At 43.3% G+C, this 18,696-nt stretch overlaps 1 protein-coding gene across 4 annotated transcripts in view; it reads right to left on the bottom strand.

The window, feature by feature from the left end:
• The window catches only part of RAPGEF4 (Rap guanine nucleotide exchange factor 4), a 321,086-nt gene that overhangs the window by 257,121 nt on the left and 45,269 nt on the right, over window positions 1-18,696 (bottom strand). For all 4 annotated transcript variants that reach the window (XR_007134020.1, XM_047772897.1, XM_047772898.1 and 1 more), the window contains exons 2-3: window positions 12,075-12,217; window positions 8,255-8,343 (exon numbers count right to left, since the gene is read on the bottom strand). Coding sequence is in view for 3 of the 4 variants with exons in the window: in XM_047772897.1 (XP_047628853.1) it covers window positions 8,255-8,343; window positions 12,075-12,217 (232 nt within the window). In the remaining variant the exon portion in view is untranslated. The remainder of the gene's footprint in view (window positions 1-8,254; window positions 8,344-12,074; window positions 12,218-18,696) is intronic.

The raw sequence follows: 18,696 nt of genomic DNA, 5'->3' as shown, positions 1-18,696 counted from the left end.
CTTCATAACTAGAAAAGTACTAAAAGCTTTCATGGTGACACCTGCTTCCCATGACCAGCAGCAGCAGCCACCATCTGTAAAATGTGTGCTTGGCTGCAGGTACTTCTCCCTTCGCCAAAAATCACATACAGACCAACAATCCCCCCACCGCATCTTTAGAACAGCTTTTCAGACCTATCTGAAATGCTGCCTCCTGGACTACACTCCTCATTTTGCCCCAAATAAAAGTTAACTCTCAACTTTTAGGTTGCGCATATTTTTTAAGTTGACAAGATGAAGAGAAGAACCGTGGGTGTGGTACCTTTCCCGTTGTACTGTCTCAATAAATGGGTTCAGAAAAATGTTTCCTAATGAACAGCGAAGTTCCATGTCTGAAGGTAATGGGGTGAAATGAGAATGAACCCAGGAATCAGACAGGCAACAAGACAAAGATGGGGGAAGATAGAAAAGACCATCTTTGAGAAAAACAGCTTTGTTGAAGAGACAGAGGGTTTGGAAAAGAAAATAAAATAAAGGCCTATTTTACTTGGAGGGGAGAATCTGTAAGAGATCTTTTTCCAAAATGTGCTTAAAAATTGCCAGAGAACTTTATAGAGATGGATGAGAGAATAAATAAAGTAATAACCAAAGCCAATCACAGCCCCCTTCTCTGATCCTATGAAATGGCTGAACAATATTGTTAAACTTCTTGCCATTTCTAATACCAAGAGCATTTCCTGCTTTTTCTATTCTAGCACTGCCCTCTTGTGATAAAAGGACAACATTACAACCAGCAGAATTCCACTCTAGGCAACCAACTCTTCTCAAAATAGAAATAAAAAAGCACAGAAGTTCCCCTTTGGGCTCAGTGGTAACTGAACCCAACTAGTAGGGTGGTATTGCTGTGGCTGTTGCGGGAGGCCAGCAGCTGCAGCTCCAAGTGGACCCCTAGTCTGGGAACTTCCTGCAGCACATGTGGCCCTAAAAAGGAAAAAAAAAAAAAAGAAAAAAAAAAAGGAAGAAGCAGCACAGAACCCCTACTCTTTCCTAAGCTTCATACTAAGTATATACATTAACTCACTTAAGGTAGAAACTATTATGCCCAATTTATAGCTACTCTGACTTGCTTAAGGTCACAGCAATTAAGCGCCTCTGAGGATTTCAAAAGGTCTGATTTAAACCATTGTACATTGCACTAGATAAATATTAACCTAAAGAAGCATCTGTTGCAGAGATGTGGAGGTTTTAATGAATAAAACTTGCCCTATTTTGCAGTATGAACTTCTATTTACTCTGCAGCCATCGGAAACGCTGCTTTCATGTGGCTGGGAAAATGTTAAATATTTTTGGTGTAACGATTATTTTAAAACCTTCTTGACTCTTAGGATTTAAATATTTACCATGTCAAACAGGCCCCTCACGCATAAAAGCTTCGGAGAAAAGCAGGACCTTGTCCCTCACACATACACACACAGAGTTGAGCACCTATTACCACTCACCAGGGCGTTTATGTCCTAATCCTTCTGCCAAATGTGAAATCAAGGGCTTTTTTTGCTATGATGTCGGGTATCAGTGTATCCAAGGAGTAAAGAAGGAACCGCACTGGAGATCACAGAGGTGTGTACTGGCGCGCCCGGGGCGAGCAGCCTTTGTATTTGTAGACTCTCCAGGACGCCCCAGACAAACAGTCACACGTGTGGGCTGTGGCTAAGCACGGCACGGGCAGAACCCTGGATTGGGGAAGGAATCAGGGTGATTTCCAGCTTTGTGGGTTACCCCTGTGTCGCCCTGAGTGGACAACTCATTCACCTGCGACTAAGCAAGATACAGCACAGCTGGGTCCACTTAAAAGGGTGGCACAAACAAGAGTGCAAGTGAAATGCTTTACAAATGATGAGATTTCATACAACTCTGCTTGCTGGACAGCACCAATGAGAAATAACACTGACCCTCTACCTAGGGTCTAAAGAATCGAAGAAGAACCTACCAAACCAATACAGAGAGAAAGAAGTGTGTTTTCCCACCGTAGGGAGCAGAAAAGTATAAAGCAAGGATGGGAAGGTGGAAAAAGAAATATATGGAAACAGGTAGGAAGGTAACGTGAATTTATGAGCCAAATAAAATATTTCTGTTCTATGTATTCTTGGAAGTTATATATAGGTATATCTTTCTATGATGTAAAAGAAATAGCTATATCTTCCTATTATGTAAAATAAAAAACTCCATCGAATTAATAATACCTAATAAATGTATGATATAAAAAATACTGTGCCAGAGTCTGTAAAGGGTTTCCTTCCGAATGAGTTTCTTATTTCAATCAACAGCATCACCATCTACCTTCACTCTGTCCCTTCCCCTTCACATCCTCTGGATGGCACCTGTACCACCACAATGGTCAAGAACTTGAGCCCTAGAATCCCAAAGAACTGGCTCTGGCACCTCAAGGCTGTTATTGAGCACCTAACCTGTAAAATAGACTAATGATAGCAATGAATGGGAGAGGGCAGTGAAATAAAACTTATATAAAATGCTTTGCATAAAGCTGCCTGTAGTGGGCGCTCTGTTACCATTAGCTGTCCAGCCCTTATCTCACCATTGTAGCTCAGCTAAAACCCCACTAAGGAACAGAAACTCAGAGATAAGTCTGGAAATTTATCACCACCATCTCTGACTTCTGACTCTCAGATGAGAAGAGAGGCATGCAGGGCAGGGCGAGGCTTGAGGAAAGAAAACAGAAGGGCAGGCTAGCAAGAAATGCTGCTCCAACCACTTTTGAAGATTTGACTCTTACGCTGTTGTTACATTTCTCTTTCCTTAATTCTCTTAGTCTCTTTTACATTTTCTTCTTTATCTTTTACTGCCCCCGGCCATAAATCTTTTTTGTGTGTAAGCAGGAGGAAGAACATGAAATTTGGAATGTCTTGAATGTGAATTCAAATCTCTCTTTTTTTTTTCCTTTCTCTTTTTAGGGCCACACCTGCAGCATATGGAAGTTCCTAGGCTAGGGATCCAGTCGGAGCTGCAGCTGCTGACCTATGCCACAGCCAGAACAATGCAAGATACTGGCCACATCTGTAATCTACACCACAGCTCACAGCAAACATTGGATCCTTAAACCCACTGGGCGAAGCCAGGGATCGAACCCACATCCTCATGGAAACTAGTCAGGTTCATTAACTGCTGAGCCACAACGGGAACTCCCGTGAATTCAAATCTTAATTTAGCCACGCATATTTGTGTGGCCCCAGGAAATTTATACCTAAAGTCAATGAGCCTTGTTTTCAAGCCCCTATAAAATAAGACATGAATAACTAAAGATGAAGTCAGTTAATATCCATGGAAGCCCTAGCACAATGTGACACGTGAAGGCACTCAGCAAGCTGTTGCTGGTCTCTAGGAATTTCAGGGCTTTTCTTGCTGCTTCTCCCAAGGTCCACAGCTTCCCATTTTGCTTCCTCTGATAGAGGCATATGATGGTTAATTTTATGGGTCAACTTGGCTAGACCATGGTAACCAGTTGTTTAGTTAAACAGTCTATATTTTGCTGTAAAAGCATTTTTTAGATGTGGTTAATATTTACAATTGGTAGACTTTAAGGAAAGCAGTTTACCCTCCATAACCTGGGTGGGCCTCACCTCATCAATTCAAAGCCTCAGGAGCAATGTGGTCTCCCTTGAGGTATCCCAAAGAAGGATTTCTGCTCCCAGACGGCAACACAGAAATTCTCCCTGTGTTTCTAGCTTTCAGATTCGAGACAAAAGCATCAGCTTTCACCTGAATCTCCAGCCTGCCAGCTTGCCCTAGAGATTTCAAGTTTAGCAGCCTCCACAATCACATAAGCCAATTTCTTTTTTCTTTTTCTTTTTTTGTCTTTTGGCCATTTCTAAGGCAGCTCCCGTGGCATATGGAGGTTCCCAGGCTAGGGGTCTAATCGGAGCTGTAGCCGCTGGCCTACACCACAGCCACAGCAATGCCGGATCCGAGCCACTTCGGCAAACTACACCACAGCTCACGGCAACGCCGGATCCTTAACCCACTGAGCAAGGCCAGGGATCGAACCCGAAACCTCTTGGTTCCTAGTGGGATTCGTTAACCACTGAGCCACGACGGGAACTCCAAGCCAATTTCTTAAAAGAAAAAATACCTCCTGTTGGTCTTGTTTTCTGGAGAACCCTGACCTATATAGGGTCCTACCCTGATCAACTAAACCATTGTCCTGATTTCGCCACAACGCTAATGGGCAGAGACCCAGAGTGCATTAAAAGTCCAGAGTCCATTATAAGTCCAGTAAAAATGGTGTTTCTGTTTCTCGCTTTTAACAACCTGCCATGGAAGGAGGTTCAGCTACCTGGCTCATTCTGCTTAGCGTCTTCCTCCCAGGTGGCTAGAACCCTGTCTTACCCATCAGAACCGGCTGGAACACTGGGCCCTCTGTCTACCTCAGTCTCCTCTCTGGAGGCATTGTGGGTGTAGGGAGCAAATGTGTTTTCTCTTCCTTACTTCTTAGTGACTCTACAAATCAGTTCATAAAACTCTGGTTGGACATGGCGGGGTGAAGTACACACAGACGGCAGTAAAAATAAATATTAGCTTTTTTGATGTAAAGTTAATAATTCCTAACAAAGTAAGAGAAAATTAAGCCCAGCTTAGGAAAGTTCTCTGCATTGGGTGTGAGGTCAAAACCACAGCTAAAATCTAAAGGTAAAAGTTTACTTAATTATTTTTAAAACCCTAATCACGAAGTGATGCTTGGCTATTCTTGGCTAGCACCAGAAGGTGAGAGAGAATTGGTCAAGGACAATACTCCAGGAGCGCCTGGCCAAATACTATTTTAATACCATCAAAATCTCATGCCGGCTGGTAACATCTGAGGTGTCAGCACATCACTGCTGATGTTACTTATCAACCTCTAAGAACATCTGCTCTGCCTTTTTTTAATTCTTCTTTCCTCATCTCGCTTCTCTGCTTTTCTTTCTTCTTCACCTTTCTCCTGCCTAATTCTCATCTTCCTTCCCTTCCCTCTCTTTCCTCACCTTTCTCTTTTCAGCTTCCCCCGCCTCCCCATCAGTACTCATCCAGGACCACACAGAGGAGGAAGGAGAAGCATCCTCTTCTAGACCCTGTCCCTGCACACATCCATCAGGTGAGCCCAGGTTAAGGTAAGCTTTGGGCACAGCTCTGAGTAAGGAGGGCCAGAGAGTGCCCATCAGGACAGCAGTCTGCAGTACAAAGTGTGCAGAGATAAGGGATAGAGGGTAAGCTGAGAGGATGAGAAACAGCCAGAGAGAGGGAAACTGCATACTTCATTGTGTTTCTTTTTTTTTTTTTTCTTCTTAGGACCGCACCTGCGGCATATAGAGGTTCCCAGCCTAGGGGTCGGATCAGAGCTGCAGCTGCCAGCCTATGCCACAGCCACAGCAACTCAGGATCCGAGCCACATCTGTGATCTACACCATAGCTCACCGCAACACCAGATTCTGAACCCACTAAGCAAGGCCAGGGATCGAACCTGTATCCTCATGGACACCAGTTGGGTTTCCTACCGCTGAGCCATGACAGGAATTCCTTCATTGTGTTTCTTTTGAGTCCAATAGTCCAGAGCATCGGCTGAGAGCCTATGTTCAGGTACCTAACTGCTTGGGTCTTAACCTTGCTTTCCCTAATTTCTAGATACATTACTGGGAGCAAGTTAGTTAACCACTTGAGGCCTTAGTTTCCTCATCTGTGAAATTAAACACTAATATGACCTACCTTATAGGGTTACTGTGGGGATTAAAGGAATAAATAAATACCTGCCTTTTAAGTACCTAGAACACTGCTTAGCACATAGCAAATATCCAAGAATTGCTAGTTTTTCTCAGTCCCCTTGGGAAACTAAGGCAGCTTTCAAGAATCAAAGGCACTTCTCCCTGGCCCTCTCTGAAATCCAAGAGGAAACTGGCTCCATGAGATCATCAGGACCAGCAGGACCAGCAGGCACAGACTCCAGGCAGTTTCCAATGGAACTTTCCATGATGGATGCATGGCAAGGGTATATTATCAGTTAAGTAGGGCTCAGGCACTGGCCTGAGACCCCACCCACCCATGACAATGGGTGTAACACAACTAAACTCCAAACTCCAAATGTCCACTTACCAACAATCCATGTGTTAGATGGTAACTGCCCAGAACTCCAATATGCACTCAAGTTCCTACAAAATTTAAACCTCAAATTGAGTATGCCGTACATGTTTCTCACATGTGAAGTGTGCTGCATATGAAAATGGCTCAGAAGCACTGTCTTAAATGTGGTACTCGGCTGGAGATTATTCGTCCCTTTCACTGATTCTGGGATTTCTTCTTAATATTTCTTTCTGATTCTATAGTTGGCCAGTTCTCTTCCTTCAGTTTCTATGTGACTTCTGAATATGCCAATGTAAGACATGGAACATTCTCATACTGAAGCGGGACGGTAGCCTTTAGAGGGGCTCCTTCTGTGATGAGAGGCTCTTGGCTCTAATTTGGAAGATTCTGTACATTTAGGCCACTCGGAATAATGACGGAGCAAGGGCCACTGCAGTTGTAAAAGGAGACTCTGGGTCCAATTTTAAATTCACAAATGTTACGGTGGGGGCAGGAGAATATGTTATCCACTAGGATGTCAAGCTCCTCAGAGGTGACTAATGAGGGAAGCTGATAATGCGCTTCAGAAAAAAAGTACCGGAGTTCCCGTCGTGGCGCAGCGGAAACGAATCCAACTAGGAACCATGAGGTTGCAGGTTCGATCCTTGGCCTCGATCAGTGGGTTAAGGATCCAGTGTTGCTGTGAGCTGTGGTGTAGGTTGAAGACGCGGCTCGGATCCGGCATTGCTGTGGCTGTGGTGTAGGCTGGCAGCTACAGCTCCGATTGGACCCCTAGCCTGGGAACCTCCATATGCCGCGGGTGTGGCCATAAAAGACAAAAGACAAAAGAAAAAAGAAAAAAAAAAAAGAGAGAGAGAGAGAGAAAAGACAAAAAGTAGAATTGGCCCTACCACATTTCACAAGATGAGGCAGAGAAACAGTGAGCGATTTTCAGGGGACTGCACTGACCAGGTCTCCTCTGCATGGCTGGAGCTCCTGAAAGGCTGACAAGGCATCACTTCTAGGATGAAGAAACACTGGGAAACCAGGTAGAAGAGGACCTTGGAAGACTTGCTTCTCCTTCCCCTTTGCTCATGTTTCTATGCAACAGAAGCTTCTCACTGCAATGGACTTGTCTGCACATTCCCAATAGACAGCAAACTCCTGGAGGGCAGGCATTTCATGTCCCCACACTTGGCACCATACTCAAATCATGGAAGACATTACTATAAATGTTTCTTGAGTAACTTTGTTTTTTGGGTTTTTGTTTTGTTTTGTTTTGTTTTTTGTCTTTTTATGGCTGCACCCATGGCATGTGGAAATTCCCAGGCTAGGGGTCAAATCGGAGCTACAGATGCCAACCTACGCCACAGCCACAGCAATGCGAGGTCAAGTATCGAAACTGCATCTGCATCCTCAAGGATATCAATCAGGTTTGTTACCTCTAAGCCATGATGGGAACTCCTAAGAGTTTCTCGAGTAACTTAATAAAGGAATTCAACAAATATTTGCTAAGGGCCTTACTATGGGGAAAAGAAAATGGGCTTGAAAGTGTAATTTAAAAAACAAAAACAAAAACCTTTTTTTTTTTTTTCTTTTCAGCGCTACACTTGCAGCATATGGAAGTTCCCAAGCTGGGGGCTGAATCAGAGCTGCAGCTGCTGGCCTACATCACAGCCACAGCAACACCAGATCCTTAACTCAATGAGCAAGCCCAGGGATCAAATCTGAATCCTCATGGACACTAGTTGGGTTCTTAACCTGGGCCACAATAGGAACTCCTTGAAAGGGTAATTTATTTATTTATTTAAAAAAAATTTTTTTTTGGTCTTTTTAGGGCCCCACCTGCGGCATATGGAGGTTCCCAGGCTAGGGATCGAATTGGAGCTGTAGCCGCTGGCCTACACCACAGCCACAGCAACGCGGAATCCGAGCCACATCTGCAACCTACACCACAGCTCACTGCAACGCTGGATCCTTAACCCACTGAGCAAGGCCAGGGATCAAACCCGCAACCTCATGGTTCCTAGTCGGATTCCTTAACCCACTGAGCCACGATGGGAACTCTGAAAGTGTAATTTTGATGGCTTACAAGACATAGGAATAATGTTATCTTTAAATAATCATAATAAATCTTACTTTAAGAAAAAAAAAATGAGAATAAGGATCTTACCTGGTGACTGCTGGTCTCAGAAACTTTCACATCCAAAGACCCTGCCAGGACAGCATACCAGTTGGTTCCGATATCACCCTGGCGAAATACTGAAAAAGAAACAGTCATGTAAATAGGCCAAATATAAGTTGGTTTTACTGTGTAACCAGACAGTTTCTCACTGGTTATTGTAAGCCCAACTTGGACCTCTGTGAGCTTACCAATCTTCCTCTCTCTGTTCCCACCACAACACGCCATAATTTTCTTTCCCTCTTCTGTCAACAAAGCTATCTCCTCCTTACTCAACATTCCATAAAGTAGAACTCTATTAAAACAGAACTCTTCCATGTTTACAGAGCAGTAATCAGGAATGATAAACCTAAATGCTCTAAGTTCCTTTGAATGTATGAAGAATTGCCTGGTATTCTCTGTAATTTATCTTAAATCCACTTCATTGGATTGTGATTCTTAGAAAATTATTACTCTAGATGGGATACACATTAAGATTATGTGACTCAACAAAACCAGCCCCAATTTTCCAAATATAATTAAAATAAAAGCAACGTATTTCTAGAATAGTTTCTCCTTTTAAGCTAACCAATGAATAAGAAAAATAAAATCTGCTTTAAATTTATTACTGTACTATCATTTTCCATTTTCTTCTTTGTTTTACAAATTTACTGCTTCTAGGCATTACAGATACTCTTTAGAAATGATTCTCATCAGAAATTTCTGAACTAATTTTGCTTTCCTTTTGTATTCTCAGAGAGAAAACATTTGGAGAGAACCTTAGTTCCCACATCCAAGTTAAGACCATAGTTTGGGAAGTCATTCTGAAACACTGGTTCAAAAATCTCATACAACCCAAATATCCTTTTAAATATCCCAGAAATAACTAGATGGAATGATCTAATACTCTCAAATTCTTTTCAAGGAGTCAGAAGTCAAGTGGCTCAATGAAAAATTACATGACGACTCAGTGGGACAGTTGAGTTCTGGCAAAGCCAGTGTTCAGTGCATAAGAGAAAGCTTCTGGGAGCCGTAATTAATGATGACAAGCTGTTCTAAACTCTCTGACTAAGACATGCTGTGGAAAGGCAAGAACAACAATGGCATCTTACCAAGAGCAAGATAAGCTTAGGATGGGGGGTTGATGCATTGATGGCTGGCCTCTCCAGTAACTCTGCTATTCCTAGCCTTTGAAAGTGACTTATTTCAGAGGTAGGGCTTTGCTTTCATTAACTTCTTGGCCCCTCAAAGACATCATCATTTGCCAATCAAATTCACATTACATATCAATAGATTCATTTTGAAAATGGCTTTAAGAAATAGAAAAGCGTCTCCTCTCTGAAAGAATGAAGTTCCTGATAACAGTAAGAATAAAAAACACTGGTTTCGTAGACTTGTGGTTGCCAAGTGGGTGGAGGGAGAGAGTTGGATGGACTGGGAGTTTGGGATTAGTAGATGTAAACTATCCCATTTAGAATGGATAAGCAATGAGGTCCTACTGTATAGCCCAGGGAACTATATCCAGTCTCTTAGGATAGGCCATGATAGAAGATAATATAAGAAAAGGAATGTGTGTATATATATATATATATATATATATATATATATATATATAGGTCAATTTGCTGTACAGCGGAAATTGGCGCAACACTAAATCAACTATACTTTATTTTATTTATTTTATTATTATTTTTGTCTTTTTGCCTTTTCTAGGGCCGTTCCTGTGGCAAATGGAAGTTCACAGACTAGGGGTCTAATCGGAGCTGTAGCCACCGGCCTGTGCCAGAGCCACAGCAACGCGGGATCCGAGCCATGTCTGTAACCTACACCACAGCTCATGACAACACCGGATCCTTAGCCCACTGAGCAAGGCCAGGGATCAAACCTGCCACCTCACGGTTCCTAGTCAGATTTGTTAACCACTGAGCCATGACGGGAATTCCAAAATCAACTATATTTTAATAAAAATAAAACAAAAAGAAAATATCGGTTTGAAAACAATACGTACGGGTAATTTTTAAAATAGAAGTGTGACTGTTTTTGCATGTGTGCATATAGGAAAACACCTTAAAGGACACACAAAATGATGTTAACAGCAATGTCTGGATTTGGAGACTGCACATGATTTTCATCTTGTCTTCTACATTTTCTACAATGATGTTGTGACAGACCCTGTTAGTTTCTCACTCAGAAACATGCTCTCCCTTCCTCCGATTTAACTAAACATGGATTTTATACAAGTTCCCAACCTCCTCCACAAGGCCAAGGGCTCAGAGCATATGCGTTTCTTTCCCAGCTCCACTGGGGTAACCATGCTTGGTCTAAATTAATCATGCTGATCCCATGATCTTTGCCAGTGACTAGTTTAAACATGGGTACATGGCCAATGAAATAATACAGGAAGTCTTCTGGGGGACTGCTGAAAAGAGACAGAAAGTAATCTTTCAGCAGGAAGGTTTTGTATCAGCATGCAATGCCTCCAACTGCTGTAGCTAGCAGTCTTAGAACGACAGGGGACAAATCTGAGTACAAAAGCCAACACCTGAGAAACAAATATACCAAAAAAAAAAAAAAAAAAAGGGGGCTGCTGAGTCACTTAATCAACCAACCCTGAAGCCATCCTACCTCAGGACAGCTTATACTTGAGCAACTGATTCTCCTTCCTTGCCTGAGTTATTATTCAAGCCAGTTGGATGGGAATTTTCCATTACTGCAGCATGAAGATCCTAACAGATGGAACAGTATTACTTTTTTAATGAGAAAACATTTTTTTTGCCTTTTATTTTTTTAGGGCCACACCCATGGCATATGGAGGTTCCCAGGCTAGGGGTCGAATTGGAGCTGTAGCTGCCGGCCTACGCCACAGCCACAGCAACACCAGATCGGAGCTGCGTCTGCAACCTATACCAAAACTCAAAGCAACACTGGATCCTTAACCCGCTGAGCGAGGCCAGGGATCAAACCTGCGTCCTCATGGATGCTAGTCAGATTCATTTCCACTGAGCCACAACGGGAACTCCCCAAGAACACATTTTTAAACGCAGTTGTTATTAAAATACTCTTCCTGCCCCTTGGTCACATCTAGAATAGACATTATCATTGAAGTAATTCAAAACATTACTATTGTAAATCATCAATGCTTTAATTTTTTCTTTTTTTGTCTTTTTGTCTTTTTTAGGGCCGTACCCAAGGCATATGGAGGTTCCCAGGCTAGGGGTCTAATCAGAGCTGTAGCCCCGGCCTACACCACAGCCACAGCATTGCAAGATCCGAGCCATGTCTGCGACCTATACCACAGCTCACGGCAACGCTGGATTCTTAATCCACTGAGCGAGGCCAGGGAATCGAACCCAAAACCCCATGTTTCATAGTCAGATTCACCAACCACTGAGCCATGATGGGAACTCCTCAATGCTTTAATTTTAAAAATTACTATTATCATTAGTTAAGAGATCTTTTATCTTTATTTAATATCCTACTGGCTTACATATTCTTGGGTTACAGAAAATAACCACGTATTAGAATTTCTAAAAATAAACAAAAAAAAAAGAATTTCTAAGGATACTGCTGAATATATAAATCAGTACCTCCTTCCAGCTCCACCTGGAAAGTAGGCAGCCCTGGAAGAAGCATTTAAATGCTGTAGACAAAAAGGTTAAGGAGATGCCTACATGGGACGAATAAACAAAGGAAAGGGAAATGTCAACCTAACACCTTTGGTTGAAGCTCAAATATGTGGCTCATGGATACCCCACTTGCTATCCATTCCCACAGGATAATCACAAAGGAGCACAAACTTATACATGAAAACATTGTATGTTGCGTTTCTTACATGTTATTCCTTTTTCCAGGTTCTCATAATAACCACATAAACAAATCTGATGAAGGAGATTTGGGTGAAATTTCTCAAAAGCTTTAACTTCTTTCAGCCTGGTGAAGATTATATCCACATCTTCACTGGATCGTTCCAACGGTCTATTAAGGGGAGAAAAGGCAAGAGCTACTCAGTAAGGACTTACTTGAGTCAACACACATTATTCTAATTATATTCAAATGTATGCAAATATCCCACTTGCAAGTATTTTATTGCAAATATTTATTCCCCATAGCCATTATAAATACTTCCAGGCCTTTGTTAACTATGCAACTTAAATCACAACTGCTGTAGATGGTGTGATATGGTGATTTATAATAAGAACTATAAAATAATAAATAAGAAACTGCCACTTGTAATTTCTTCTATAAGAGCCACAGGGGCATCTTTTATTATAGTATTTGATCTTTTATCCTCAGTTCCTGAAATGCTTAAGAGCCATAGAGGTGAAAGGTACCAAGGCACCACAGCTGAGTTTATGTTAATGAGGTGACTTTTGGAAAATGCTCAGGTAAGCTAAGGATGGGTCTGTTTGCCAGGAGAACAATCTGTGATTAGAGGGTTGTCCCTTTCAGCCCCAGCCCCTGATGTGGGGGTAGAGGGGCTGGAGATTGAGTTCCGTCACCAATGGCCAATCAGTTTCATCAAGTATGCCTGAGTCATGAAACCTCCATGAAAATCCCTGAACTATGGTGTTCACAGAGCTTCTGGGTTGGTGAACTTGGAGGTGTGGGGAGAGTGGCAATGGGAGATGGCGTGGAAGCTCTGGTGACCCCTCCTATCCTTTGCCTACATCTCTTCTACTGGGCCGTTCCTGAGTTACACCCTTTTATTTATTTTTTATTTTTTTATTTTTTTGCTTTTTTTAGGGCCGCATGGCATACAGAGGTTCCCAGGCTAGGGGTCTAATCGGAGCTGCAGCTGCCAGCCTACATCACAGCCACACCAGATCTGAGCCACGTCTGCGACCTACACCACAGCTCATGACAACACCAGATCCTTAACCCATTGAGTGAGGCCAGGGATCGAACCCGCATCCTCATGGATCCTAGTCGGGATGGTTAACTGCTGAGCCATGAAGGGAACTCCTATTCCCTTTTATAATACACCTAGTAAGTAACTGTTTTCCTGAGTTCTGTGACCAGCTCTTCCAAATTCACTGAACCCAAAGAGTGGTTTGTGCAAACTCCCAATTTATAGCTGGCTAGTCAGAGGCACAGGTAACAACTTGGACATGTGACTGGCATCTGAAGCACATGTATATGGTGATAGGGAGGCAGTTTTGTGGGACCAAGCCCTTATCTTGTGGGATCTGATGTGATCTCCAGGTAGACAGTGTCAGAACTAGGTTGAATTGAAGGACACCCAGCTGGTATCACAGAACTGCATAGTGTGTGAGTTTTCCCACACAGAAGTGTTGGGAGTATGGCAGTCATATGAGAGTAAAGGAAACACAGGAGGAGGAGTTCTACTTTCTTAAAATTGAGGTCACAAACACAAATCCCTGTGGGGGGCCCATCAGGTAAAGTAGAGTAAAAAGAGCCAGATATAAGGGGGAAAATCTCTACTATAAGAAAACAATGGTAGAAGCAAAGACAAATTAGAACTGATACTCGGCGCCTGCATTGGCAATACTACTGAGGGGATGGTGGGGATCAGAGGTGGGACTGTCTACAGGGAGCAGACCTTATTTGGCTATTTTCCTTATCACTGGGCTTCTATGTTTGCAAACATGGACCCACATACTGTCATATCTTTCAGTTGTTCAAGGAAAGATATCTAGATGTTTGTTCATATTTCTTTTTCTTTTTTCTTTTTGGGCCTCCCTGCAGCATATGGAGTTCCCAGGTCAGGGATCAGATCTGGGGGTGCAGTTGCGACCTATGCTGCAGCTGTGGCAATGCCTGATCCTTTAACCCAGTGCAGCGGGGCCAGGTATTGAACCTGTGTCTTGGTGTTGCAGAGACACTGCTGACCCCATTGCACCACAGCAAGAACTTCTGTTCACATTTCCTTTTTTTTTTTTTTTTTTCTTTTCTTTTCTAGGGCCGCTCCCGCGGCATATTGAGGTTCCCAGGCTAGGGGTCGAATTGGAGCTCTTGCTGCCAGACTACGCCATAGCCACAGCAACGCGGGATCCGAGCCTCATCTGGGCCACGACGGGAATTCCCTGTTCACATTTCTTAAACATTGTGTGGTCCTCACACAGAACATCTGTGGACGAGATCCAACCTGTTAACCACCACTTTGTATTCATTGGATTAAGATGAACCGAAGAGCTAAATAAAAATGGGATAGGTTTTCAGATTATATAAATTATGTCCTTTCTTTGAGTAGTTTTCTAAGTCTATTGTTTCAATATGCTTTGTAGGATCATATGATGTTCTTTGATAGATATTTCACATTATACAGAAAATATCCCACCTCATAAGTGCCCTGGAACATTCTGTAATCAAAGGAATGAGCTAGGCTAGGATGTGACTGAGCCGGGTCATTCTCACCAAATACCTACATACTCCCTGACATTCACCAGATTCCTCTGCAGTTATGTTGGAGCCATGCTCTGGCCAGCAGACTGTGATGAGAACTACAGGTACCACTTCTGAGATGAAGCTGTTAAGAGCCAGGGGGTGTCTTCCATCCCTCTCTTCCTCAGCTACAACTTTGCAATACGGGTGGGTTCCTGTGTCCCTCCCCCCAAATATGATAAAGCCCTAACACTCAGTACCCATGCGTGTGACTTTATGTGGAAATAGGGTCTTTGGAGATGTCATCAAATTAAGAAGAGGTAACACTGGATTAGAGTGGGACCTAATCCAAGGATTTGGGTCCTTAGAAGGAAAAGGAAATTTGGAAACAGAGACACAGGGAAGATGGCCATATGAAGGCAGAGGCAGAAACTGGAGTGATCTCTAAGTCAAGAAGCACCAAAGATTGCGGGCAAATACCAGAAGCTAGAAAGAGGCAAGGAAGGACCCTCTGCTAGAGCCTCCAGGAGAACGTGGCCATGATGACACTCTGATGTGGGACTTCTAGCCTCCAGAATCATAAGAGAATAAATTTCTGTTGTTTTAACCCACTTAGTTTGTGGTCCCTTGCTTCAGCAGCCCTAGGAAACTAGTACAGAAGGTATATGCTTCAGAGGCTGCAGCCACAAGGTGGAGACTGTGTGTGAGTGACAAATAAACCTCCACAGTGTGAAACCTCTCAGATTTTGGTTGGTGGCGGGGGCATGAGGTTATCACAGAATCACCTCGACAAACACAGAGGTCAGGACTAGAGGTGCCAGAGTCCCAGGAACCTGGGCCATTGTCAGAGGAACATACATCCTACCATGAGAGGTGAACATTTTTGGAAGACGTGAGCAGGTGGCCTGTCACTAAGGGGAAGACCTAAGACACAAGCTGTCACGAGTTTAGTTGAGAAGCTCTTCATCTGTCCCCACCACACTTACAGGCCTAAGATAACTAGATTCAAAGAATATGCCTACAACCTAGGTGAGACTCCCAATGAAACTCTACTGAAAGGGCTTGGCTTCTGCTCCCTAGAGATGAGGAAGGGAACTCCTGATGCCTTAGTGCCTGGTTTATGGGATGGCTAAGTGCCTGCAAGAGCTGAGAGCTTTGCAGGCTTTCCCGGGGAAGGTTCAACACATTGACAGCAGGGCCTCTTTCTACCTCTTGTCCTTTTGGAAGGGCCTTATAACCCCCCTACCAAAAGCCATGATCTCAAAGCCAAGGTGCAAGAACTTCAGCAGTTAATGAACAGGTGCAGACAATTTCAATGAGAGTCTTTGAGTGGCTGATGGGAAAGCATTTCACAGGCAGTGAAGGTGATGGTGGCTGGCAGAACTACCCTCAGTGAGGAGCCTGGCCAGTGGAGCAAGCGAAGTGGGAAACAGTATTGGCACCAGCAGGGGTCACACCCAGGTGGCAAGCAGCCTCATGAGCCCTGAGGGGTGCTGCCACAGCAGTGTTGGCACTAGCCTGCAGGCCCAAAGCAATGGCAACACTTAAGTGACTGGAGGGGAACCACTAGGACCAGGTGAACTGGAAATTGCTGGACATCAATATGGTGGATTTGACTTAGTTACAGGAAAAGAGATGGAGATTAGAATCCATTAGGAAAAAAAGCAGCATCCCATCTTACTTATTCTCCCCAGAACATGTCCCAGATTAGGAAGGCAGACTAGAACAGCTGGAAAACGTTGGCCCAACGTTCTCCAGAAGAAACCCAAGGCAGCAGGAGAAAAACACACTTCCATTCAGTCCAAAACAAGCACCAAAGAACTTAAAGATTCATAACCAGATCGTGTGAGACTAAGTCACAAAAGACACTTGGAAAGACAGAATTAATCTGAGATAACCAGGACAAGCATGACGCCTCTCCTGATATTTTTGGGGGGCACCCCAAATTAGATCCTAATAATATTCCCCATTGTTTAAACATTTAAGCTATAGAACGTATGAAAAGCAACGTTCTGTCTGTCATTCATGGAGTGGGAAAAATTCCACTCAGCTATTAAGGGACATCTTTACCATCCCACCTCTGTAACCTAGCACAGGGGATAGTCCTTCTGTTGCCTCTCTTCTCTTGTGAGCCTACAATTTCCTAATGCCACATACATTCTCATTCCTGTAGAGGTCATGCCTGCTGCCTCCTTACTAGATGCCCTGGTACTCAGGAGAGGCCAAGCATGCAAGAAGCCTTGGATGCAAAGTTCTACAGCGACCTCAACGTGAACTCACCTCCCCATTCCCCCACCTCTTAACCCCATCTCCTCCTCTTAACCCCTCCTGCCACAGCCTCAGTTGAGTGCCAATGAAGGGCACGTGAAGCACGTATTGGTCTAGAAAGCTGAAAAGTAAGGCAGTCCTTGCCTAGGAGGCTAGAGAACTTGGGTTCCATCTAATAGTCAGCAGAAGTATTTGCAGCAGGGCAGAGGCATGATTGGATGTCTCTTTTGGAAAGATGACCTTGACTGCAAGACCAGCAACCAAGGGACTAGTTGAGAAGCTCTTGCAGTATTTCAAAATGATGATGCAGGTTTCTCTAATTATAACTCACTCTAGGCTCCTTTTCATGCCCTTAATAACGGCACACAGCTGGTCCTCTATTAAATGTTCCAAGTTCAGAGAAGTTCTTTTCCTTCGCCTAGCCTCTGACACCCAGGGCCCATGTTTTCAATTCATTTTTTCTAACCTTGTCATTGAAAACATGTTCAAATAACAGTAGAAAGAATCAACCACCAAAGGAGACACTATGGTAGGCAAGATGCTAGGGTGACCCCAATGACCCACACCCTTGAGTCTGGGCAGGAGCTCTAATTTACTTTTAGCCAAAAGAATATGGCAAAAGTATAGCAATATCACTCCTATGATATGTTACAATATAATACAAAGGTAAAGAGACTTTACACATGTAAATAAGGTCCCTAATCTGTTAATTTTACATTAATCACAAGGGAGATTTTTTTTCACAAGTGGGCCTAACCTAATCAAGCAAGTCCTTTAAAAAAGAAGTGGGAGAGTCTTTTGCTGGCCTTGAAGAAGGAGGCTGCCAAGTTGCAAGTGGGCCACGTGGCAAGGAACAGGGGAGGCCCCTGGCTGACTGAGAGCCAGGAAGAAAACAGAGATCTCAGTCCTCCAACTGCAAGGAACTGGGTTCTACCAACAACCAAGTGAGCTCAGAAGAGGTCCTCAAGTCCAGATAGAGACACGGCCCAGCCAGCACCTTCATTTCAGCCTTAAGACCCCGAGTGGACAAGTACATCTAGACTCCTGCCCCACGGCAATAGTGAGGTGATAAAGGTACGATGTTCTGGGCCAATGGCTTGTGGAAACTTGTTACACAGCAATAGAAAACTAATACATGGCACAAAAACAGAAATATAAGATTGATGGAACAGGATAGGAAGCCCAGAAATAAACCCAAACACCTATGGTCAATTAATCTATGACAAAGGACCCAGAAACATATAGTGGACGAAAGACAGTCTCTTCCGTAAATGGTGCTGGGAAAACTGGACAACTGCATGTAAGAGAATGAAATCAGAACATTGTCTAACACCATACACAAAAATAAACTCAAAATTTAAGGCCTGATATTATAAAACATCTAGAGGAAAACATAGGCAGAATGGTCTTTGACATAAATACAGCAATATCTTGTTTGATCCACCTCCTAGAATAAAGACACAAATAAACCAATGGGACCTAATTAAATGCAAAAGTTTCTGCACAGAAAAGGAAACCATTAAAAAAGGAAAAGTTTGGAGTTCCCATTGTGGCTAGCAGAAACAAATCTGACTAGCATCCATAAGGATGCAGGTTCGATCCTTGGCCTTGCTCAGTGGGTTTAAGGCTCTGACATCGCCATGATCTGTGGTGTAGGTCACATATGCGGCTTGGATCTGGTGTTGCTGTGGCTCTGGCATAGGCCAGCAGCTACTGTTTTGATTTGATTCCTAGCCTGGGAACCTCCATATGCCAAGGGTACAGCCCTAAAAAGACAATAAAATAAAAAACAAAAAGACAACCCACAGAATGGGATAAAGTTTTTGCAAATGACTCAACTGACA

This window comes from Phacochoerus africanus, chromosome 3 (genome assembly GCF_016906955.1).
Source record: "Phacochoerus africanus isolate WHEZ1 chromosome 3, ROS_Pafr_v1, whole genome shotgun sequence".
In the NCBI taxonomy this organism is placed as follows: Eukaryota; Metazoa; Chordata; class Mammalia; order Artiodactyla; family Suidae; genus Phacochoerus; species Phacochoerus africanus.
Note: the sequence above shows the minus strand (reverse complement) of the source record. Positions and strands in the feature narration are given on the sequence as shown.